This window comes from Rhinoderma darwinii, chromosome 10, assembly GCF_050947455.1.
Source record: "Rhinoderma darwinii isolate aRhiDar2 chromosome 10, aRhiDar2.hap1, whole genome shotgun sequence".
Lineage (NCBI taxonomy): Eukaryota > Metazoa > Chordata > Amphibia > Anura > Rhinodermatidae > Rhinoderma > Rhinoderma darwinii.
The window spans coordinates 95056968-95084955 of NC_134696.1; the positions used below are offsets into that span (position 1 = coordinate 95056968).

The following is a 27988-nucleotide window of genomic DNA, read 5'->3' on the forward strand; positions in this document are numbered from 1 at the left end:
GACAATAATGTGAACGGGATTTCTGTAAATCCTATACAATGAAGATCCGCACATTTTCAGGGGCATGCCAAGGTTATTACAAGCCAGGGAATCCCTATTGACTTAAAGGAGGTGTCCCACCTTGACGATCCTGTTATCGCCAGGGTAGCAGTTATATATTTCCCCTGCAGCGGCCGCTACAGGAGAAATGTGGTATTACATGGCACCCATTCAAATAATTGGGTGATCCTGTAATACTTGGCCGGGCCGACTCTGCAGCTCTCCACTCTGGCCAATAGAGGGTGGGGTCCTGAGCGGGAGAATTCCCCTCTATGACGTCCCTTTGCCTTAATATGGCATCTGGACAAGGGTTGTCTTCATGGTGGTGCAGTATACAATGCAGTTTCCACTTCAGTGACACTCCCCATTTTACTAATATGTGATTTCGGAAAATCCCCAAATTGTTGATATAGGACCCCGATCAAATCCTAGGAATCAAAGACCTTACAGTCTATATTCTGCATGGGCCTAATAAAGGGACAGAATTACTAGACTACCATGGTAAAATCCACCTATAACCTAAAAATGTAGTGGTGACTATAGTCAATCCCAATATCCCACCATGTCATACTCACAGAGGTCCCAGGAAGCTGAGCTATGGGGAGTTGTTTGGTGATGTATTACTTTGTTCCACCACTAGATGGTGCTCTACACTATAAAGAGTGTGGAGGTATGTGACCTATCCACCATCCCACCACTAGGTGGCGCTCTTACAATGCACCAGTCTGACCGATATGACCCATTTTACTTCGCCCTTTTGCAATAATTTTGCCATAATTCAGAATCGTGATGACATATTTGACAAGTTACTCCCTCGATTTCTGGAACAGTCCGGCGTATAAAATTATAACCTGTATTCTTTTCTAAGTATCTAAAATCTCCTCCTTCTCAGCCGGATTCCTGTCAACATCAAGAGATGAAATTCTGGCCGCGATTCGCGATTACTCAGCATATGCGTAATTCTGTGTCTCCGAATATATTAGGAAATTGCTTAAATAACAATCACATAATATAATGATATCATTACAATATCTTCTGGTGGCAGCAGAAAGGCTTCAAATATATGTATTAGGGTATATGGACGTCATATGGAAGCTCGGGACCCCAGAGCTCTGACGGACTCAAGAAATTTATTTAGTACATGGATTATATGCATGGCCGCCAGTTAATACTACCATTCTCCTGCAGGGGAGATACCTGGCTGGCCGCGGCTTCCCTCAGCTAAATCATCTGTTTGCCGGGGTGTCGGGAGCCATACAGATAACGATAAGATGATTGCCATGGCGGCTTCCATTTGAAAGGGGTTGTATTGACCACATATATGCTTATGCATGTAAATGAGATCACATTTAATAATCTAGTCACCCGCCTTTGAACCCTCTCCAGTTCTCCTATATCCTTTTTACAATGTAGAGGCCAAAACTGAATCCCATATTCAAGATGTGACCTTACAAGGGGTTTATAGAGGGGTAATATTACATTGGGATCACAAGTTAATATCTCTATTTTTAAATATGATAAAATCTTATTTGCTTTCGCAGCTGCTGCTTGACATTGAGTGCTGCTGCTTGTCTTACTTTAACCAAAATACCCAGGTCCTTCTCATTTTCTGCTATCCCCAGCAAAAACTGACACCTTACTATCAATGCCATTCACAAGTCATTAAAAAGAGATTTAAAATAATTGGGCCAAACACCGATCCTTCTGGTACCCCACTGCTGACATTTTGAGTACCAATTAGGGTATGTTCACACGCTTAACAAAATACGGCTGAAAATACGGAGCTGTTTTCAAGGGAAAACAGCTCCTGATTTTCAGCCGTTTTTTAAGTAACTAGCGTTTTTTACGTCCGTTTTTGGAGCTGTTTTTCTATTGAGTCAATGAAAAACGGCTCCAAAAAACGGCTCAAGAAGTGACATGCACTTTTTACGCCCCGTCAGAACATAACTATATTTCCCATTGAAATCAATGGGCAGATGTTTGTAGGCGTTCTGCTTCCGATTTTTCATCCGTTTTTCGGGACATTTATGGCCTGAAAAACGGCTGAAAATAGCCCGTGTGAACATACCCTTATGACTCTTTGTTTTCTATCTCTTAACCAGTTCTTGACGCAGTGCTGGAGGGGAGTGGGTGCTGTGGGTCACTAGGGTGTGGTTGTTCCTGGCCAATTGCCCCTTCTGCCCTCCCTATAATCCAGCCCTACCCTATAATCTTATTTGATCTCTGCAGGAGCAATTCAATCACAAAGTCATGGTGCTGCAGGGAATACAAATTTGTTAGCGCTGCCCTATGTGTTACTCATCAGCAGAATATAGGCCACCATTTACGTCTGTATTCTGGCAATGGAGCAACAAGCTGGTGTTAAACTATATAAACTATAGCCTAGATATATTACTGAATTATTATTCCCTCGACAATAAGTTGATCGCAGGATATCCTGCTAGTGGGATCCCCAGCGATCAACTGAGATCTGTAGGATAACCTGGAATCAAGTCTTCAATTCCCCTGCAGCACCTCCACAGGAGAAATGAAGTATTGCACAGTTCTTACTTAAATAAATGGGCTGTTTGCATAATGAATGGATGAGCCGGGTCCTCCAGAGAAAGTGACACTCTTTGGAGTAACTCTGGCTAATAGTTGGGGGTCCGGAATGGCGGACACCCCTCTAATGACTCAGAATTATCTAACAGGGTATTGGAAATTGAGTTAAATCAGATGACCCCTTTAATAAACAATGCTATTCAAGCTAATTTACTAAATTACTAAAGGGCAGACATTGTTTTTTAAAAAAATCTTCCGGAATAGTGAATGTGACAGGGGTCATGCCGTGCAGGTAACGTAATGGATTTGGTCTTGTTGTTTTTGCCGTTTCTCCTCATTTTTGACGTCCGCCTGTGTCACACCTTACAGTCTCTGCATACCAGAGAAGACAAATGTTTCTTTCTTGGTAGGTTTTATATATATATATACACCAGTTTATTTGTACGAAAATATATATTTTTAGACACTTTAAAGGGACCTCCTCTGATCTTATGCAACACAGAAAACTTCCAAAGATATTTCTATCTTTATTTCCGCCTCGAAAATTCAAAATAGAAGAATTCCTAGAAGTTCTCGTGTATGTCCTTGAAGAACAGAACATTTTGCAGCTGATGAGATAAGATAAGTCTGAGTTTTTCAGACTCTGGTCAGATAAAGAAAACAATTAAGAGCGTATCACTTCCACTAAATCGCTGCTGGAAACATTGTGTACACTGGAGTATTAACTATAACGTGCAATAATATTACAGATACAAAGCGAAACATCCACCGCCATCTGCCTGCAAACATCCTATGTCCTGCAAGTAGGGAATACACACACTGACACGCCAAAGCGACCAGAAATCAGGGACTTTGGCAACTACACCACTAAACTGTGGGAAACGGGGCGCTACACCACTGGACACCAAGGATTGGGCTACTATACCACCGAACTGTGGGGAATGGGGCACTAAGTCACTGAAAATTAAGGACTGGACTACTATACCACTAAACTTTGGGGAATGGGGCACTATACCACTGGACACCAAGGACCGGTTCACTATACCACTAAAGAGTAGGAAATGGGGCACTAAACCACTGGACACCAGGGCTCAGGACACTATACCACTGGTCTTTAGAGACTAGTACACTAAACCCCTTAACACCAGGGACTGCGGCACCAAGCCCCTTCACTCCAGAGACCTGCACAGTAAACTAGTAGATACCAGGTACTGGGCTACAGGAATGGTGACACTAAACAATTGGACACAGGGACTGAGACACTAAATTACTGGACAGCAAAGATGAGGGCACTCAACTACGACACAAGGGACTGGGATGCTCAATCACTAGACACCAGGGACTGGGGCACTAAATTGTATTGTGTCAGCTTTGCTATGGGCACCAAGCAATCTTCTCCCACCAGCGGGTGCACGCAGGATTCACCTGTAATCAATCACATCTAAGTTAGGACACGCAGGACCCGGTGACATTGAACCCGTCAGTGCCGCTGACCTGACAGATTCAGGTCTCAGCGCATGATACACCTGCTCTATATACAGGACACAAAGCAGCTGTATCACAAAAATAATTTTTAATAAAAGTAATTACAAAGTTCGACTAATCACAGTGATGGACATTTTTATCTAAAAAAACACCCCAACGATTTCAAAGGTGTACAAAGCCTTTAAGTTGGTCCCATCCCCCCCTTCTTATGAGCTGTGTGAACCTGATCTACAGTGGGTCATGCCTATCTTCTCTCCCAAGGGATGGGTAAGGTGTATATAAGCCCCAGGGCATCCTGTTTTATTTACTATGGTGGGGTGTAGTGGCATGAACCAGTAGGGGGCTTATTTAAATTTTTGCTATAGCGCCCCCTCTGTTGTATGTGCGCCACTGTATAGGACATATCCAAAATGTATCATGTATAATTTCTCCGCACACCCTCATTTTATCCTCCTGCAAATTGCGATTTGTTATGAACAGGCCGCACTGCGTGACCACAGAGCCGGTCACCGGGGGAGTCCAATGAAATTTGTGGGGATATTAATAGTTGTGGGACACCAGAGAACACGACAAAGAGACACAGGACCCCTGGGAAGTCATCTTTGGGGGGCCAGGCTTTGTATTGGAATAAACTGAATTTACAATTATTCTTTCAATTATCTCTTCATCTACCGGTCTCCCCTCGGCGAGCGTGCGTGCAGGAACCGGCCTGATATCTCATGAAGTCATTATCTTGTTTTGATACGTTTTGCGGGATGTCGCCGGGATGGAGAGCGAAGTTTCCTAAAACAATAATACATTTTTAATCAAAAACCTGAAGGTAAGCGCGGGTCCTTCACAACCTGAGTGCGGCACCAACCACTCCAAAATAAATTGTTCCATGGTAATTAATCTGTTATAGATAAAAGAGAATTTCTAGATCTACCCAGAGATGTGACGAGACGTCTCCAAGACAAACGTCTCAATAGGGATTTTTTTTTATTAAGAAAACCACTGGAAGGTCCGGCTGAATTATGATAAAGAATGCACAATACTTAAAGGCGTCGTCTGTTTTTTTCTGTAAAATAAAGCTTCAAGTGAAAGTTCACCCTTTTCATTTAAATAAGTCCAAAATTCTGTGCTGACTAATTTCTTATCATATATTTTTAATAATCAGAGCTCTGTTTTTCTGGTCAAGAGCCCCAAATTCCTTGCATAGGTAGAGTTAAATGATAAAGTTCTATCTACCGCCAGCCACCACTAGGGGGAGCTTAGTGCATACAACTTACATATAAATTGACGTTCTAAGCTCCCTCTAGTGATGGCAGCTAGAATTTGGGTAAGTACAAACAGTGGGTAAAATCACGGTGCTCATGATCATAGGAAGCAGAACAATAATTTTAGGTATATTTTTTATTTCTTTTTATCATCTATCTATCTATCTATCTATCTATCTCATATCTATCTATCTACAGTGAAGGAAATAAGTATTTGATCCCTTGCTGATTTTGTAAGTTTGCCCACTGTCAAAGTCATGAACAGTCTAGAATTTTTAGGCTAGGTTAATTTTACCACTGAGAGATAGATTATATAAAAAAAAAACAAAACTGAAAATCACATTGTCAAAATGATATATATTTATTTGCATTGTGCACAGAGAAATAAGTATTTGATCCCCGACCAACCATTAAGAGTTCAGCCTCCTCCAGACCAGTTACACGCTCCAAATCAACTTGGTGCCTGCATTATAGACAGCTCTTACATGGTCACCTGTATAAAAGACTCCTGTCCACAGACTCAATGAATCAGTCTGACTCTAACCTCTACAACATGGGCAAGACCAAAGAGCTTTCTAAGGATGTCAGGGACAAGATCATAGACCTGCACAAGACTGGAATGGGCTACAAAACCATAAGTAAGACGCTGGCTGAGAAGGAGACAACTGTTGGTGCAATAGTAAGAAAATGGAAGACATACAAAATGACTGTCAATCGACATCGATCTGGGGCTCCATGCAAAATCTCACCTCGTGGGGTATCCTTGATCCTGAGGAAGATGAGAGCTCAGCCGAAAACTACACGGGGGGAACTTGTTAATGATCTCAAGGCAGCTGGGGCCACAGTCACCAAGAAAACCATTGGTAACACATTACGCCGTAATGGATTAAAATCCTGCAGTGCCCGCAAGGTCCCCCTGCTCAAGAAGGCACATGTACAGGCCCATCTGAAGTTTGCAAATGAACATCTGGATGATTCTGAGAGTGATTGGGAGAAGGTGCTGTGGTCAGATGAGACTAAAATTGAGCTCTTTGGCATTAACTCAACTCGCCGTGTTTGGAGGAAGAGAAATGCTGCCTATGACCCAAAGAACACCGTCCCCACTGTCAAGCATGGAGGTGGAAATATTATGTTTTGGGGGTGTTTCTCTGCTAAGGGCACAGGACTACTTCACCGCATCAATGGGAGAATGGATGGAGCCATGTACCGTCAAATCCTGAGTGACAACCTCCTTCCCTCCACCAGGACATTAAAAATGGCTCGTGGCTGGGTCTTCCAGCACGACAATGACCCGAAACATACAGCCAAGGCAACAAAGGAGTGGCTCAAAAAGAAGCACATTAAGGTCATGGAGTGGCCTAGCCAGTCTCCAGACCTTAATCCCATCGAAAACTTATGGAGGGAGCTGAAGATCCGAGTTGCCAAGCGACAGCCTCGAAATCTTAATGATTTACAGATGATCTGCAAAGAGGAGTGGGCCAAAATTCCATCTAACATGTGTGCAAACCTCATCATCAACTACAAAAAAACGTCTGACTGCTGTGCTTGCCAACAAGGATTTTGCCACCAAGTATTAAGTCTTGTTTGCCAAAGGGATCAAATACTTATTTCTCTGTGCACAATGCCAATAAATATATATAATTTTGACAATGTGATTTTCTTTTTTTTTTTAATATATATAATCTATCTCTCACTGGTAAAATTAACCTAGCCTAAAAATTCTAGACTGTTCATGTCTTTGACAGTGGGCAAACTTACAAAATCAGCAAGGGATCAAATACTTATTTCCTTCACTGTATCTATCTATCTATCTATCTATCTATCTATCTATCTATCTATCTATCTATCTATCTATCTATCTATCTATCTATCTATCTATCTATCTATCTATCTATCTATCTATCTATCTATCTATCTATCTATCTATCTACTACAGACAACCCCTGACAGGTGCAGATAAGCCTTCTGATATAATCTGCCCTTTTTCTATATGATGGAGGTCTTCTCCACACTTTCTTTGGTTCCCCTGTTCTTTCATTGCTGCAGGGGGTTTAACGCTCCCATTGTACTACAGAGAGCAGTAAAATATGTAGACAGGGCAGAAAAACAGAAAATGTCAGGACGGGGAGGGGATGACTGACGACCGGTGGGTGGAACAGTCTCGCAGAATGAGCCCAGGTGAGAGAAACAGGTGAGAGAATGAAAAAAGGACAAATGATGAAAATGACCAAGTGGCTGAGTCTCCTGCTCCTCTGTGTGTCCCTATCACCAGGTCAGTGCTTTACAAATGAAATATATAATAATATAAAGTTACAGATGTAGCAGAGTTGAACTTGTTGTGTAATTATTCCTTTTGTGCATTGTGATAACTCACTAAGTGGTTGTGAGGTCTTGAAGACGCCTTGTCAAGTTTCTATTAGGACTTTGAAAGGTAATAAAGGATTAGATTCCCTTATTAGGACCCCCCTCTATTAGCCGGTTCAGAGCGGCATTGATTTCAATGGATGCTGTGTAATGCTTCTCTTATAATGTAGTAGTTTATTACGGGGGTCTGATCGCTCATTGGTCTGATCGGGGAAGGGGGGTGTTTATTTAAAGGCGGTCTCTATGGACTATGGGGTATGTTGGATACATTTATAGTGAGCAAGAGAAAGTCATGTGTAGGGAGCCAACCTGTGGTTCACTAGCTATTATCAAAACTAGAATTACAACTACAATGTTACAGAGCTCCAAATCCCCAGCAGAGACATAGAGCTAAATGATCAAATTCTGTCTGCCTGTCGTCACCACTAGAGGGAGCTTAGGAGCTTAATGAAAATGATTTAGTATTGAGTTCATTGGAAGCTGTACACATATGTATGCAGTAAGCTCCCCCTAGTGGTGGCTTCAGGTAGCCAATATTTTGTGAAGAGAAGCAGCAATTTTGAAATCTTAATAGAGAGTGACCACAACTACCATTCAGTTAAGAACAGGGAACCCGTTTGTTGGGGTAAACTCTATTGATCACACTATTATCGTACGTCTGATGGATGAAGATCATTAATCTCTTTAGTGGGTTTTAAGTATTTTTTGATGAAATTCTTAGAAATGTAAAGGGTTAAATGAAAATTGGATTAATCTAAGCAATATCTAAGTAATGTAAAAAACATCTGCAGCTCCGGGAGACGATGCAATGTGCGGTGCCATCTTCAATTAAACTACTTGCTCACTGGCATTTGGATCGTGACTACAGAGGCTCCAGGCAGGGTCACGGTTTTTGCCCCTCTCCTCCAATCGCCAGTCCCAGTGCCCCCAGTCATCAGAAAACTGTAATAGGCATGGGAGTGAGCTGTAAGGTCTGTACATGTCATGCACTTTGTGCATCAGCTTTGCCTTTCATCCTTTATAGACCACAGTGCAAAAAAACTGGCACCCATAACGGATTTGGGACATTTTTACATTGTCATCTATGGTGAGCTGAAGACATAACTGATATAGAATAGAATAGAGAGGATTTAAAAAACATGGCTGCTTTCTTTCAAAAACAGCGCCACACCTGTCCACAGGTTGTATGTGGTATTGCAAGTCAGACCCATTTACTTAAATGGAGCTAAGCTGCAATACCAGATATAACCCACGGACAGGTGTGGCGCTGTTATTTAAAGAAAGCAGCCATGTTTTTCGAATCTTGTACAAACCCTTTTAAACATAGCCACACTTTGCTTCCAACCCCCTCCCATCTGAGGCATGAAGGGCCAGGTGATTTTTTTGAACCCACCCCATCACTTCTTTGGTGATGATCACGTGATTTACTTACATGACCGCTTCCTCGGCTGTCCCTGGCTGCGCAGAACTACAGGCTGGACTCTGGGGCATGCACAGTGACAGAAGATTCTGGTACAGGTATAGTTGTCAGTGCCACAACTTTGTGCCAACAGTTTATGGCACTTTAGGAAATCTTCCTATAAAGTGGTCAACCCTTTTAAGTTCTCATCGGAAGTGGCAAACTAGACCCTTCTCCATGGGCACCTGCCTGGTCTGCCTCTAAGTTATGCCCTTGGAAATATTATTCTATGTCAGTCCTACCACCCGCTTAGTCCACACAACCCGACCCCAGCTCATCCCTCCAAACTTCCAATACCAACCCCTCCATTTCAATTGAGAATCCCTCCGCTGGCCGTGCCAGTCAGGACATTAATACTCACCTATGGCGATCCCACCATCATTTCCAGTTGGTGGTGGATCTGGACGTCGGCCATGTCACTGCTGTTAGGGGCTTATCAACGAATTGTATATCCCCAAAGTGTCCATTGGAGGTCCTGCACAGAGAGGGTTGTCCTATATTTGTCATTTTGAGATATCGCTCTGTTGCTCGTGGCACTTGCAAGCTTTATCTTTTTCCCATTTGTCCTTAGGACTGTCGCTGAAATGTAACTTTTGTACTGGATTACCGTATAACTGCCAGGAATCAACCCAGCTCTGCACCCTCAACCATACCAGCTGTATGTCCCAGTCGTTCACAGTTGTAGGTAAGACGTCCATGTCTCTGTTTAACCCACACATCACCCGAACTCACGTCAGCTTGACTACAGGTTTCTGTCAACCCTCCTGAGCACGAGTGTTATAATAAATACTTGCATTCAAAAAATTTACCGTTCCTCTGTTATTCCTCCTGGAAATGTATGACTAAATTGAAAACGGTGTGTTTCCCTACACAATCGAATGCTGTCAGCACTTATTGTACAGTGTTTCGGGACACACCTTACTGACAAGGGGAATGCTAACACCCAGTTGTCAATTCAGTAATACATTTCCGTGAGGAATGACAGAGGAACGGCACAATTCACCTTAATGCCCTCACCTTATGGTTAACTTGGCCCTGAGCTCTAGATCTTTGTAATCTGTTACAAATTGGTTGCTAGGGATGTGGTGTCTGACAATCCCATATAAAAGGTAGTGGTTGTCAGGAAGAGTATCCTGAGGAACCAGTCTGAAATGACTTGGAAACAGTCTATTCCCTAATCTCAGCTGCATTTATTAATCAGATTTTTTGTAATCAGCTTTATTCATCAATAAAGTTTGCACCACAATGACTCAGAAGCTCCTGTCATGGCTACCTGCTCTGACTCATAGAAGGGGGTCTCAAGCAGAGGACCACCCTCTATGACAAAGGTCCCTAACCATTTATAGGTCGCAAACCACTATCAAATGCAACAGATGTTGTACACCGGCTAATTATCGGGCAAACGCTCGTTCCTGATCATTGCCCTGTGTAAACAGGGCACCGATGAATGAGCAAACGAGCGCCGATCAAAGAGCTGTCTCGTTGATCGGCGCTCGTTTACACAGCCCATTAGTAATAAAGGGAAAAATCCTATTCGTTCACATCTGCGTCGGGGCTCCGTTCATGGGTTCCATCGGACCTTTCCATCAGGGGAACCCATTACGGTATACGAACTAAAAGAAATGGAAAGCATAGGTTTGTGTTTGTATCACCATTGATTTTAATGGTGATGGATCGGTGCAAATGGTTTCTATCTGTCACCGTTGCTTAAGTGTTCCGGCGTTTCGATGCGCTATTCATTCCGTCAAAACGACAGAACCCTTACACAACGGTGACAAACGGAAACCATTTCCACCGGATCCGTCACCATTGAAATCGATCTTGATGCAAACGGAAACCTATTGATTCAGTTTGGATTCCGCTCATGGGTTCCCCTGGCGGAAAGCTCAGACGGAACCCGTGAACGGTGCCCCGACGCAGATGTGAACGAAGCCTTAACAATATGGTTGACTGATATGGCTCTGCCTCTTACCCTGGAGGTAATTCCCAGTGATGTGGTTTTGACACTGGTACCAGGTTCTACTAATGCTATGTTACAATTACCACCAACTGGGAAGCCACATGCCAGGATCTGAAAGCCACGTGTGGCTCTGGAGCCATTGTTTAAGGAACACAGCTCTATGGCATCCATATGTCCTCATGGGGCAACCCCTTTCATGCAAGTTTCTATCCTTAAATCTCCTGATCACCAGTGAAGAGAAGACTTCTCACTGTCACAATTACTCCATGTAAGGGCGGGTTCACACGTGGCGGAATTTCACTGAAATTCCGCTGCGGACACTCCGCAGCGTTAATCCGCAGCGGTGCCGTTTGTCCATTGACTTACACTTTAATTTAGCAGTGTTCGTTTAGACTAGGCTGAAAATTCCGCTGCGGAGCATAGGCTGCGGAGCGGAATTTGGTGTCCGCAGCATGCTCTGTCTGTTGCGGAGCAGTGGCGGACTGGTTGCGGACTCATGGCGGAATTTCTCCATTGACTTCAATGGAGAGTCAAAATTCCGCAATGAAGTCCGCAGATCTTATGTGTGCTGCGGAGCGTATTGTTTTTACTACCATGACATTTCTTCATTCTGGCTGGACCTATGTATTTCTAGGTCTACAGCCAGACTGAGGAAGTCAATGGGGCTCCCGTAATGACGGGAGCGTTGCTAGGAGACGTCTGTAAATAGTCACTGTCCAGGGTGCTGAAAGAGTTAAGCGATCGGCAGTAACTGTTTCTGCACCCGGAACAGTGACTACCGATCTCAATATACATGTATCTGTAAAAAAACATATAAGTTCATACTTACCGAGAACTCCCTGCGTCTGTCTCCAGTCCGGCCTCCCAGGATGACGTTTCATTCTAAGTGACGGCTGCAGCCAATCACAGGCCAAGCACAGGCTGCAGCGGTCACATGGACTGGAGCGTCATCCAGGGAGGTCGGGCCGGATGCCGAAAGAGGGACGCGTCACCAAGACAACGGCCGGTAAGTATGAAAATCGTTTACTTTCACTAGGGAAAGTGCTGTCCCTTCTCTCTATCCTGCACTGAATAGGGAGAAGGGAAGCACTTTTCCTGCAGTCCGCAGCGGCCAGTCCGCATCAATTTTCTGCACATTTTGTGCAGATCCGCAGCAGAATCTGCAACGCAGATTCTGTGCGGCATTGATGCGGACAGTTGCGGAGGAAATCCGCCACGTGTGGTCATGCCCTAAGAGTCTCATCTTTTTAAAGCATTTATTTCAGAAAAGCTGTCATACTGCAGAAGTTCGATTTTAAGAATCTATGTACCTCAGCAGGAGTCAGCAGAGACCTCATCTGCTGCCACTAACTGCGGAATCCCTGGGATTTCTTTTATGCAGAAAATAACACATCCAACTACCTATTCTTCTTCTTCACAAAGATCTCTTTGCTTTCAATATTTAAATATAGAAGCATTGAAAACAACAATTGTAGCTCAAAGTGTCCGCTTCTATTGTACTTATACTGTGCATTGAATTTTCTTTTTTTGTATCAATTTGAATTTAACACCTTCCCGACCGCCCACTGTCTTTTGACGTCAGGCGGTGCGGGTGCCTAGTCTACAGAGACGTCTTTTGGCGTCGCTGCAGATCAGGCTGATGAGCGCTCGTCCTCTAAGCAGGAGCTGTTACTAACAGCTCCGCTCCTGATCTCAGAGCAGCCTCCTGAACACAGCTGTGGTCGGCAAACATTCCAACCCCAGCTGTTTAACTCTTTGATTACCGCGGTCCGTGACCGCGGCATGATCAAAGGGAATTCCCCTCTTTGATCGCATCACCCGGATTCCAGTGATGCGATCAAACACCGGGGAATCCCTCTGCAGTCAGCCCTGGGGATCTACAAAGGACCCCAGGGCTGTCTGTTCCGTGTGCCTGCTGTTCGGGCACACTATGTGATGCCCGATCAGCAGCCTGTGTCATTGTGACACAGTGTAATGTATTAGCATACAGGAGTATGCTAATACATTGCAAGTAAAAAATAAAGTTACAAATAAAGTTATCCCTTGATGGGATTAAAAAAAAAAAGTAAAAAAACAAATAAATAAATAAAAAAAGTCCCAAAAAGTGTCTTTATTTTGCATAAAATACATTTTATTGCCCCTACACTAAATAAAAACAAAAAACCTACGCATATTAGGTATCTACACGACCGTAATAACCTGAAGAATTAATCTAATGGGTTATTTAGCGTGAAACGTGAACGGGATAAAAAAGAAACAAGAAAAACTATGCAGAGAATCGCTTTTTCCAATACTCACGTCGTAAAATTTTTTTTTTTACCACCAAACTGTGGAAAAAAAAAATACTATTTCTCTCGCATAAAACAAGGCCTCATACAGCCACGTCAATGAAAAAATAAAAAAGTTATGGCTGCTAAAGCGCAGAGAGGCAAAAACAGAAAAATTGAGCTGGTCATTAAGGTCTTTTCAGGCCCGGTCATTAAGGGGTTAAAGAGGTATGGTCGTAAAAATACATTGTTTTACTGATATTGTCACAAAACTAATAGAAGGTGTACTGGATTGTATGGAGCTCATGGTGAGGTTGCAATTAAAGAACAATTCAATTCATAAATTATGTTAGTCTTGTAATAAGTCAATGTGACAACTATATGTGCATATAACTACTATAATACTGACCACTAAGAAAAAAAATATAACTACTATCATACTGCCCCTTATATACAAGAATATAACTACTATAATACTGCCCCCTATATACAAGAATATAACTACTATAATACTGCTCCTATATACAAGAATATAACTACTATAATACTGCCCCCTATATACAAGAATATAACTACTATAATACTGCTCCTATATACAAGAATATAACTACTATAATACTGCCCCCTATATACAAGAATATAACTACTATAACACTGCTCCTATATACAAGAATATAACTACTATAATACTGCCCGTATATACAAGAATATAACTACTATAATACTGCTCCTATATACAAGAATATATCTACTATAATACTGCCCCTTATATACAAGAATATAACTACTATAATACTGACCACTAAGAAAAAAAATATAACTACTATCATACTGCCCCTTATATACAAGAATATAACTACTATAATACTGCTCCTATATACAAGAATATAACTACTATAATACTGCCCCCTATATACAAGAATATATCTACTATAATACTGCCCCTTATATACAAGAATATAACTACTATAATACTGCCTCCTATATACAAGAATATAACTACTATAATACTGCCTCCTATATACAATAATATAACTACTATAATACTGCCTCCTATATACAAGAATATATCTACTATAATACTGCCTCCTATATACAAGAATATATCTACTATAATACTGCTCCTATATACAAGAATATAACTACTATAATACTGTCCCCTATATACAAGAATATAACTACTATACTACTGCCCCCTATATATAAGAATATAACGACTATAATACTGTCCCCTATATACAAGAATATAACTACTATAATACTGCTCCTATATACAATAATATAACTACTATAATACTGCCCCCTATATACAAGAATATAACTACTATAATACTGCCTCCTATATACAAGAATATATCTACTATAATACTGCTCCTATATACAAGAATATAACTACTATAATACTGTCCCCTATATACAAGAATATAACTACTATACTACTGCCCCCTATATATAAGAATATAACGACTATAATACTGTCCCCTATATACAAGAATATAACTACTATACTACTGCCCCCTATATATAAGAATATAACTACTATAAAACTGCCCCTATGTAGAAGAATATAACTACAATAATACTGCCCCATATATACAAGAATATAACTACAATAATACTGCCCCATATATACAGGAATATAACTACTATAATACTGACCCTATGTACAAGAATATAACTACTATAATACTGCCTCCTATATACAAGAATATAACTACTATAATACTGCTCCTATGTACAAGAATATAACTACTATAATACTGCCCCTATATACAAGAATATAACTAGTGTAATACTGCTCCTTATATACAAGACTATAACAACTATAAGGGCATGACCACACGTGGCGGATTTCCTCCGCAACTGTCCGCATCAATGCCGCACAGAATCTGCGTTGCAGATTCTGCTGCGGATCTGCACAAAATGTGCAGAAAATTGATGCGGACTAGCTGCTGCGGACTGCGGGAAAAGTGCTTCCCTTCTCCCTATCAGTGCAGGATAGAGAGAAGGGACAGCACTTTCACTAGTGAAAGTAAACGAATTTCATACTTACCGTCCGTTGTCTTGGTGACGCGTCCCTCTTTCGGCATCCAGCCCGACCTCCCTGGATGACGCGCCAGTCCATGTGACCGCTGCAGCCTGTGCTTGGCCTGTGATTGGCTGCAGCCGTCACTTAGACTGAAACGTCATCCTGGGAGGCCGGACTGGAGACAGAAGCAGGGAGTTCTCGGTAAGTATGAACTTATATTTTTTTACAGGTTGCTGTATATTGTGATCGGTAGTCACTGTCCAGGGTGCAGAAACAGTTACTGCCGATCGCTTAACTCTTTCAGCACCCTGGACAGTGACTATTTACTGACGTCTCCTAGCAACGCTCCCGTCATTACGGGAGCCCCATTGACTTCCTCAGTCTGGCTGTAGACCTAGAAATACATAGGTCCAGCCAGAATGAAGAAATGTCAAGTTAAAAAAGCAAGACGCATCCGCAGCACACATAACATGTGCATGACAGCTGCGGACTTCATTGCGGAAATTAGAATCTCCATTGAAGTCAATGGAGAAATTCCGCCATGAGTCCGCCACTGCTCCGCAACAGACAGAGCATGCTGCGGACACCAAATTCCGCTCAGCAGCCTATGCTCCGCAGCGGAATTTTACGCATCGTCTAAACGAACACTGCTAAATTAAAGTGAAAGTCAATGGACAAACGGCTCCGCTGCGGATTAACGCTGCGGAGTGTCCGCAGCGGAATTTAAGTGAAATTCCGCCACGTGTGAACCCAGCCTTACACTGCCCCTATATACAAGAATATAACTACTATAATACTGCCTCCTATATACAAGAATATAACTAATATAATACTGCCCCCTATATACAAGAATATAACTACTATAATACTGCCGCTATATACAAGAATATAACTACTATAATACTGCCTCCTATATTCAATAATATAACTACTATAATACTGCCCCTAAATACAAGAATATAACTAGTATAATACTGCTCCTATATACAAGAATATAACTACTATAATACTACTCCTATATACAAGAATATAACTACTATAATACTGCTCCTATATACAAGAATATAACTACTATAATACTGCCCCCTACATACAAGAATATAACTACTATAATACTGACCCTATATACAAGAATATAACTACTATAATACTGACCCCTATGTACAATAATATAACTACTATAATACTGCTCCTATATACAAGGATATAACGACTATAATACTGCCCCTATATATAAGAATGTAACTACTATAATACTGCCCCTATATACAAGAATATAACTACTATAATACTGCCCCTATATACAAGAATATAACTACTATAATACTGCCCCCTATATACAAGAATATAACTACTATAATACTGCCCCCTATATACAAGAATATAACAACTATAATACTGCCCCCTATATACAAGAATAGAACTACTATAATACTGCCCCTATGTACAATAATATAACTACTATAATACTGCTCCTATATACAAGAATAGAACTACTATAATACTGCCCCCTATATATAAGAATATAACTACTATAAAACTGCCCATATATACAAGAATAGAACTACTATAATACTGCTCCTATATACAAGAATATAACTACTATAATACTGCCCCCTATATATAAGAATATAACTACTATAAAACTGCCCCTATATACAAGAATATAACTACTATAATACTGCCTCCTATATTCAAGAATATAACTACTATAATACTGCCCCCTATGTAGAAGAATATAACTACAATAATACTGCCCCCTATGTAGAAGAATATAACTACAATAATACTGGCCCTATATACAAGAATATAACTACTATAATACTGCTCCTATATACAAGAATATAACTAGTATAATACTGCCCCCTATATAAGAATATAACTACTATAAAACTGTCCCTATATACAAGAATATAACTACTATAATACTGCCCCCTATAATACAAGAATATAACTACTATAATAGTGCCCCCTATGTACAAGAATATAACTACTATAATACTACCCCTATATACAAGAATATAACTACTATAATACTACCCCCTATATACAAGAATATAACTACTATAATACTGCCCCTATATACAAGAATATAACTACTATAATACTGCTCCCATATACAAGAATATAACTATTATAATACTGCTCCCATATACAAGAAAATAACTACTATAATACTGCCCCCTATATACAAGAACATAACTACTATAATACTGCCCCCTATATACAGGAATAAAACTACTATAATGCTGCCCCCTATATACAAGAATATAACTACTATAATACTGCCCCTATATGCAAGAATATAACTACTATAATACTACCCCTATATACAAGAATATAACTACTATAATACTGCCCCCATATACAAGAATATAACTACTATAATACTGCCCCCTATATACAAGAATATAACTACTATAATACTGCTCCTATATACAAGAATATAACTACTATAATACTGCTCCTATATACAAGAATATAACTACTATAATACTGCCCCTATATACAAGAATATAACTACTATAATACTTCCCCTATATACAAGAATATAACTACTATAATACTGCCCCTATATACAAGAATATAACTACTATAATACTGCCCCTATATACAAGAATATAACTACTATAACACTGTTCCCTATATACAAGAATATAACTACTATAATACTGCCCCCATATACAAGAATATAACTACTATAATACTGCCCCTATATACAAGAATATAACTACTATAATACTGCCCCCTATGTACAAGAATATAACTACTATAATACTGCCCCCTATGTACAAGAATATAACTACTATAATACTGCCCCCTATGTACAAGAATATAACTACTATAATACTGCCCCCTATATCCAAGAGTATAACTACTATAATACTACCACTATATACAAGAATATAACTACTATAATACTGCTCCTATATACAAGAATATAACTACTATAATACTGCTCCTATATACAAGAATATAACTACTATAATACTGCCCCCTATATACAAGAATATAACTACTATAATACTGCCCCTATATACAAGAATATAACTACTATAATACTGCCCCTATATACAAGAATATAACTACTATAATACTGCGCCTATTTACAAGAATATAACTACTATAATACTGCCCCTATATACAAGAATATAACTACTATAATACTGCCCCCTATGTACAAGAATATAACTACTATAATACTGCCCCCTATGTACAAGAATATAACTACTATAATACTGCCCCCTATATCCAAGAGTATAACTACTATAATACTACCCCTATATACAAGAATATAACTACTATAATACTGCTCCTATATACAAGAATATAACTACTATAATACTGCTCATATATAGAAGAATATAACTACTATAATACTGCCCCCTATATACAAGAATATAACTACTATAATACTGCCCCTATATACAAGAATATAACTACTATAATACTGCCCCTATATACAAGAATATAACTACTATAATACTGTGCCTATATACAAGAATATAACTACTATAATACTGCCCCTATATACAAGAATATAACTACTATAATACTGCGCCTATATACAAGAATATAACTAGTATAATACTGCCCCCTATATAAGAATATAACTACTATAAAACTGCCCCTATATACAAGAATATAACTACTATAATACTGCCCCCTATAATACAAGAATATAACTACTATAATAGTGCCCCCTATGTACAAGGATATAACTACTATAATACTACCCCTATATACAAGAATATAACTACTATAATACTACCCCCTATATACAAGAATATAACTACTATAATACTGCCCCTATATACAAGAATATAACTACTATAATACTGCTCCCATATACAAGAATATAACTATTATAATACTGCTCCCATATACAAGAAAATAACTACTATAATACTGCCCCCTATATACAAGAACATAACTACAATAATACTGCCCCCTATATACAGGAATAAAACTACTATAATACTGCCCCCTATATACAAGAATATAACTACTATAATACTGCCCCTATATGCAAGAATATAACTACTATAATACTACCCCTATATACAAGAATATAACTACTATAATACTGCCCCCATATACAAGAATATAACTACTATAATACTGCCCCCTATATACAAGAATATAACTACTATAATACTGCTCCTATATACAAGAATATAACTACTATAATACTGCTCCTATATACAAGAATATAACTACTATAATACTGCCCCTATATACAAGAATATAACTACTATAATACTTCCCCTATATACAAGAATATAACTACTATAATACTGCCCCTATATACAAGAATATAACTACTATAATACTGCCCCTATATACAAGAATATAACTACTATAACACTGTTCCCTATATACAAGAATATAACTACTATAATACTGCCCCCATATACAAGAATATAACTACTATAATACTGCCCCTATATACAAGAATATAACTACTATAATACTGCCCCCTATGTACAAGAATATAACTACTATAATACTGCCCCCTATGTACAAGAATATAACTACTATAATACTGCCCCCTATGTACAAGAATATAACTACTATAATACTGCCCCCTATATCCAAGAGTATAACTACTATAATACTACCCCTATATACAAGAATATAACTACTATAATACTGCTCCTATATACAAGAATATAACTACTATAATACTGCTCCTATATACAAGAATATAACTACTATAATACTGCCCCCTATATACAAGAATATATCTACTATAATACTGCCCCTATATACAAGAATATAACTACTATAATACTGCCCCTATATACAAGAATATAACTACTATAATACTGCGCCTATATACAAGAATATAACTACTATAATACTGCCCCTATATACAAGAATATAACTACTATAATACTGCGCCTATATACAAGAATATAACTACTATAATACTGCCCCCTATATACAAGAATATAACTAGTATAATACTGCCCCCTATATACAAGAATATAACTACTATAATACTGCCCCCTATATACAAGAATATAACTAGTATAATACTGCCCCCTATATAAGAATATAACTACTATAAAACTGCCCCTATATACAAGAATATAACTACTATAATACTGCCCCCTATAATACAAGAATATAACTACTATAATAGTGCCCCCTATGTACAAGAATATAACTACTATAATACTACCCCTATATACAAGAATATAACTACTATAATACTACCCCCTATATACAAGAATATAACTACTATAATACTGCCCCTATATACAAGAATATAACTACTATAATACTGCTCCCATATACAAGAATATAACTATTATAATACTGCTCCCATATACAAGAAAATAACTACTATAATACTGCCCCCTATATACAAGAACATAACTACTATAATACTGCCCCCTATATACAGGAATAAAACTACTATAATACTGCCCCCTATATACAAGAATATAACTACTATAATACTGCCCCTATATGCAAGAATATAACTACTATAATACTACCCCTATATACAAGAATATAACTACTATAATACTGCCCCCATATACAAGAATATAACTACTATAATACTGCCCCCTATATACAAGAATATAACTACTATAAGGCTGGGTTCACACGTGGCGGAATTTCACTTAAATTCCGCTGCGGACACTCCGCAGCGTTAATCCGCAACGGAGCCGTTTGTCCATTGACTTACACTTTAATTTAGCAGTGTTCGTTTAGACGAGGCGTAACATTCCGCTGCGGAGCATAGGCTGCGGAGCGGAATTTGGTGTCCGCAGCATGCTCTGTCTGTTGCGGAGCAGTGGCGGACTCATGGCGGAATTTCTCCATTGACTTCAATGGAGATTCTAAGTTCCGCAATGAAGTCCGCAGCTGTCATGCACATGTTATGTGTGCTGCGGATACGTCTTGCTTTTTTGCCATGACATTTCTTCATTCTGGCTGGACCTATGTATTTCTAGGTCTACAGCCAGACTGAGGAAGTCAATGGGGCTCCCGTAATGACGGGAGCGTTGCTAGGAGACGTCTGTAAATAGTCACTGTCCAGGGTGCTGAAAGAGTTAAGCGATCGGCAGTAACTGTTTCTGCACCCTGGACAGTGACTACCGATCCTAATATACAGCAACCTGTCAAAAAATATAAGTTCATACTTACCGAGAACTCCCTGCTTCTGTCTCCAGTCCGGCCTCCCAGGATGACGTTTCAGTCTAAGTGACGGCTGCAGCCAATCACAGGCTAATAACAGGCTGCAGCGGTCACATGGACTGCCGCGTCATCCAGGGAGATCTGGCTGGATGCCGAAGGAGGGACGCGTCACCAAGACAACGGGCGGTAAGTATGAATTTCTTTGACTTTCACAAGGGAAAGTGCTGTCCCTTCTCTCTATCCTGCACTGATAGGGAGAAGGGAAGTACTTTTCCCGCAGTCCGCAGCAGCTAGTCCGCATCAATTTACTGCACATTTTGTGCAGATCCGCAGCAGAATCTGCAACGCAGATTCTGTGCGGCATTGATGCGGACAGTTGCGGAGGAAATCCGCCACGTGTGGTCATGCCCTTATACTGCTCCTATATACAAGAATATAACTACTATAATACTGCTCCTATATACAAGAATATAACTACTATAATACTGCCCCTATATACAAGAATATAACTACTATAATACTTCCCCTATATACAAGAATATAACTACTATAATACTGCCCCTATATACAAGAATATAACTACTATAATACTGCCCCTATATACAAGAATATAACTACTATAATACTGCTCCCTATATACAAGAATATAACTACTATAATACTGCCCCCATATACAAGAATATAACTACTATAATACTGCCCCTATATACAAGAATATAACTACTATAATACTGCCCCCTATGTACAAGAATATAACTACTATAATACTGCCCCCTATATCCAAGAGTATAACTACTATAATACTACCCCTATATACAAGAATATAACTACTATAATACTGCTCCTATATACAAGAATATAACTACTATAATACTGCTCCTATATACAATAATATAACTACTATAATACTGCCCCCTATATACAAGAATATAACTACTATAATACTGCCCCTATATACAAGAATATAACTACTATAATACTGCCCCTATATACAAGAATATAACTACTATAATACTGCGCCTATATACAAGAATATAACTACTATAATACTGCCCCTATATACAAGAATATAACTACTATAATACTGCACCTATATACAAGAATATAACTACTATGATACTGCCCCCTATATACAAGAATATAACTAGTATAATACTGCCCCCTATATACAAGTATGTAACTACTATAATACTGCCCCCTATATACAAGAATATAACTACTATAATACTGCCCCCTATATACAAGAATATAACTACTATAATACTGCCCCCTATATACAAGAATATAACTACTATAATACTGCTGCTATATACAAGAATATAACTACTATAATACTGCTCCTATATACAAGAATATAACTACTATAATACTGCTGCTATATACAAGAATATAACTACTATAATACTGCCCTCTATGTACAAGAATATAACTACTATAATACTGCTCCTATATACAAGAATATAACTACTATAATACTGCCCCCTATATACAAGAATATAACTACTATAATACTGCTCCTATATACAAGAATATAACTACTATAATACTGCTCCTTTATACAAGAATATAACTACTATAATACTGCCCCCTATATACAAGAATATAACTACTATAATACTGCTCCTATATACAAGAATATAACTACTATAATACTGCTCCTTTATACAAGAATATAACTACTATAATACTGCCCCCTATATACAAGAATATAACTACTATAATACTGCTCCTATATACAAGAATATAACTACTATAATACTGCCCCTATATACAAGAATATAACTACTATAATACTGCCCCCTATATACAAGAATATAACTACTATAATACTGCTCCTATATACAAGAATATAACTACTATAATACTGCCCCCTATATACAAGAATATAACTACTACTCTACTGCCTTTTTTCTTTTCAGAGGCTGGGAACGTCACAGAATGGACATATAAAGGCTGCACACAAGGACTTGTTTGCAATGAAACAATTTACATAAATCTGGGCTATAAGAGAACCTATATTAGTTCCCAGTGTTGTACCACAGACTATTGCAACACTGGCACATACTATGGTAAATTTCAAGCAAGTTTATAATTTATTGACCCTCAGGGGTTGTTTGTGATCACAGGTCATACAAAGTTCTGTTTCAATTAGGGTTGATGGCCCAAATTCTAGAGGAATTATCTCAGTATGGTCCTGGTTGTCCCACTCACCCACACCTGTAGGGCTTGTCCACACACAACGGAACTGCTGCAGAAAATTCAGTTGAAAGTCAAAGGCTTTCTGCTGTGGCAAAAATGCAGTATTTCTTGCGGTTTTTACGGCAAAAAATGGTGCGTAAATTACTGCGTTTTTCCCAATGTTGGGAGATGGAGACATCTCCTCTGAAAAACGCAGCAATTCTGGACACTTTCCGTGGCAGGAATTGACATGCTGCGGTCTGAAAAATACGCACTGCAGGTCAATTCTGGCTTGGAAATGGCACGCAGCATGTGGATGAGATTTGTTAAAATCTACTGTACTCTGTAGCATTTTTTTACGGCCGGTAAAAGCGCGGCAATTCCGGAGCGTGTGGACGAGCCCCTATAGTACAATCGCATCTCACAGTAGGAGCTGACTGACCATTTGACCAGTGCCATGTGGTCAGGGGGGGTTTTAAAGATTAAACTTTGGTTTACTGTGCCACTTTCTTTTTCCATCTGGCAAATATTTCCAGTTTCTAGAAATCCACTCCTCAAATGCCTCAGTAGAATGGGAGTTTGGGCGAAGTTTCCCATTGAGGAACATAGGAGAGCAGTAGTGCATTCCCAAAATGTTATTGTCTTAGGGGCAAGTGCCCAAAACCAATGTCGTTACTGGCCCCCATCGATACTTTTTTGGGGCCATTTTGCTAATTTTCAGAGGAATAAGCAATATAATTTTGATACAACTAAGAAAAGATTGTCCAATTATAAGTGGCCAGACCGTTTCATTCGAATTTTTTTTCATTTCAGCGCGGGTCCCTGTCGCTAGTCTAAGTTGTGCGGCTTGTGAGGGTAACAATGTGTCCTGTGCATCCAACCAGACACCACTCCCGTGTGCTGGAGTACAAGATCGTTGTATGACTATCAACACCTTGTACGTTAATGGTGAGACTAAAAAGAGTGTACAGTATAGACCGTGAAGAATCTCCGGATACCATATCATACCTTATATAATAATAATTCTCCCATTCTCGCAGATTCAAGTTCAGACGTTGTATATAAAGGTTGTGGAACCGGTAACCTTTGTGGCCGGCGATTGGAATATAACAGCGGTGGTGTCAGGGTTTACACAGAGGTGTCATGTTGTGGGAGCAACTATTGCAACCAAGGCATAAAATCAGGTAATGTGCAATCCTAAAGTACTATCAAGTACCGTGTCTTTTAGACAGTGCCCAAAAAAGTTGTGTTTTTTACCTAGCAACAAACAATGCATTCAGTGGGTGACTACCCCATGGCTCCATACATCTTTAGAAAGCAGCATAGACACCAATCTGAGGAAGTGTTGAAGGTAACTATTGGAGATACTCCACCAGTGCTTCAACAACCAGGATTTCTCCTGGGAAGATGGCCCCAATTTATTTCCACACACTACATCCATTGGCTCCTTGACCATTGTTATATGATCTTATATTTTTATAAGACCCCTGCTGCTAAGAATGAACCAACTGAATTGATAAACCATCAGAGCAAGCAGGTTCCTCAAGTCGGCATCAGTCTGATGGCTAAGAGTCTTCAAGAAAATGCCCCTTAAGGTGGCCAAACACCTTTGATAGCTGTTGGCTGAATGATGTGCCTCCCGACTTTCCTATATACATGCATGCTTGGCTTGGACGAGCGTGTATGTGTTTTCAATGGGGTGAGGGGAATAAGCCGATGCCACACATCTCTGGCGACGAGCTATCTTTCTTAAGAACACAGGGGTCTTGTTTTGGAGATGGTTTAGATAGAAGAAATGGGGTGGGGTGGTGTGAACCTGAACTGTCTCTTGTTTTTCCCAATCCTCATAGGTCAGGAGGACAGGATGACCCGGGTGGTGGTTTCCTTCTGCTGGTTTGTCAAAATTGTGGTTCTGTTGGGGGAGTCCTGAAGAGGAACACTCTTCCATGGAGAAGTTAAGCTGTGCTAGGTCCCCCCTTCCACAGGCCCCATGTTATCCAAAGTGGCTCTCCCTATGGTACATATGGCCTTGGACTATGTCTTACGGGCATTGAGGCACCCAAACAGAGATCTAGAATATCTGTAGGTTACATCTGCATAATGTAGTCAGCATAAACTAAGAGGTGTTAAATAATGGGCGTGTAGTGGACTCCCCACCCCCCTTTTTATCACTTATAAGACAGGAGGACAACATGACCCTTGGGGTGGTTTGGTTTCCCACGTTTGCTAACATGACAGTGCCTGTGGCATGGGGGAGTCCTGACGTGGATCACACTCCCATGGAAAAGGAGCTAAGTTGAGCCGGGTCCTCCACTCCATGGGCCCATAGTGTCCTATAGGTCCTGCGAGTCTACACCTTGTTCTAGCCAAACTCCTTGGGCCAAAAGGGGCAAATAAACTCTATGAAAAGAAACCTAGTGGTTATACTGCTTAAAAATCTTTGGGTGTGTTCCTTAATGATCTTGGGTTCTGCATTGTTCCTACACAGATACCCATGTAACGCCATCCTTATACACACCGGATGGTACTGTGATATTTCTATAAAGTCCTTTTCTCCTTCAGTGACTGTGGACGAGACGCCAAATGGCGTAAAGTGCTACGGGTGCAACGAGACAGGAGCTGGAGAGTGCAACACACTGAAGACGGTCTCGTGTACAGGAAACATGACCACATGCCTGGATATAGTAGGTAATACTGCAGGACAAGGTGGCATGCTGTGCCAAAGAGTTTAACCCCCTTGCAGACACAACTCATTTTTGTTTTTTTCGTTTTTGTTTTTCCATCATCGCATTCAACGAGCCATAACCTCTTTACTTTTCTGTCAACGTTGCCAATTGAGGGCCTGTTTTTTTGTGGGATGAGTTGTAATTTTTATTAGCACCATTTAATATACCATATAATGTGCTGGGAAACTGAAATAAAAAATTCTTTGAGGGATGGAATGGCGGAAAAAAAAGCAAACGACATCTGTGCTCAACTATTAAGCCTTGCCTCTGGCAAGACTTAATAGATCAAAGAAGGAATGCCTGGAGGCCTTTAATAGGCCTCTGACTGCCATGGCAACCCCAGCCAATTACAGGCGGGTTTCAGCTATTTAAAACAGCTGAAACCCACCAGGTATGGTGCAGGTTTAGCTCCTAATCCCGCGCCATATTGTGATGGCGTACATCCGACGTAATAGTGCGTCGGATGTTGCCAGGGGGTTTAAATTTTTGTAGAGGTTTAAAAAAATATGGCCGCTTTCTTCTATAAACTGTTCCACATCTGTCCGCAGGTTGTGTGAGGCATTGAGGCTCAGCCCCATTCACTTCAAAGAAGCTGAGCTGCAATACCAGAGATAACCCATGGACAGGCGTGGTGCTGTTTTTGGAAGAAAGCCGCCATGCTTTTCTAATTCTGTACCTCCCCTTTGAGGCTCAACTTTTAATATTAGTATCAGTATTATGATCATGGGTTTATGGGCTAATCAGTCCTCTTCTATGATGTACCACTGGTACCCCATGACACCATACCAATCAAAGTCACTAATGTACCACCCAAGTAGGTATAATTGGTGGGTGTGCCTCAGTTTGGGTCTTCAGGATTTCTCAATGGCATTGCTGGTCAATGATATCAATAGTAAATGTGAAGCCCCATGCACACGACCGTAAAAATTCCCCGTAATTGCAGACCGCAATACAGTCCGCAATTACGGACCAATTCAGTTCTATTGGCCACGGACACCTTTCCGTATCGCTACGGATGGGTGCCTGTCCCGTAGAACTGTGCCGAGAATTATGTCCTATATTTTGTGTTTTACGGGCCGTGCTCCCATACTTTGTGTTAAAACACAGCCCGAAAATGTGGGCGTCGGTCAGCAGCTGGCCGTGACCACAATCGCGGGCCCTGATTACAGGAACGGCCGTGTGCATGGGGCCTAAGACTCTACATTTGGGTACTGAAACATATGTATGTTGACTATAATACCATTGGACTGACTCTGTTCTGTCGATTTTTTTGTACAGCGTTTCCACGGGGAAACACTCTGATGCGAGCCTGCTGCTCCAAGGACGTATGTTCGGGTCTCTCAGCTTCCGTTCTTCTCCAGGCCAGCCAGAAGTTGCACTGCTGTCAAGGGAATATGTGTAACAATGGAGATATTACATCGTATTTCAAGTCTGGCTCAACCACTGCTCACAGGAGCATGTTCTTGATAGGGGGCGCCCTGTTGGTACTTCTGAAGGGGTTACGGACATTGCTGTGATTGGAGCCACATTG

The 27988-nt window shown here is 40.0% G+C and overlaps 2 protein-coding genes across 6 annotated transcripts in view; one reads left to right on the forward strand and one right to left on the reverse strand.

The window, feature by feature from the left end:
* LOC142662238 (uncharacterized) overlaps window positions 1-27988 on the reverse strand; it is a 172485-nt gene that overhangs the window by 38409 nt on the left and 106088 nt on the right. The window lies entirely within an intron of this gene.
* LOC142661579 (urokinase plasminogen activator surface receptor-like) lies at window positions 7539-27974 on the forward strand. The gene is made up of 7 exons (XM_075839004.1): window positions 7539-7593; window positions 9716-9829; window positions 23473-23622; window positions 24545-24679; window positions 24772-24915; window positions 26294-26419; window positions 27736-27974. Exons 1-7 carry the CDS (start codon window positions 7539-7541, stop codon window positions 27972-27974), a joined length of 963 nt encoding a protein of 320 aa, XP_075695119.1.

Bases quoted from the DNA above. Each gene is read 5' to 3' on its own strand.
- LOC142661579 (XM_075839004.1), top strand. From the start codon at position 7,539: ATGAAAATGACCAAGTGGCTGAGTCTCCTGCTCCTCTGTGTGTCCCTA. The intron at 24,680-24,771 runs GTGAGACTAAAA...CCATTCTCGCAG, and splicing joins CAACACCTTGTACGTTAATG to ATTCAAGTTCAGACGTTGTA. The intron at 26,420-27,735 runs GTAATACTGCAG...TTTTTTGTACAG, and splicing joins CACATGCCTGGATATAGTAG to CGTTTCCACGGGGAAACACT.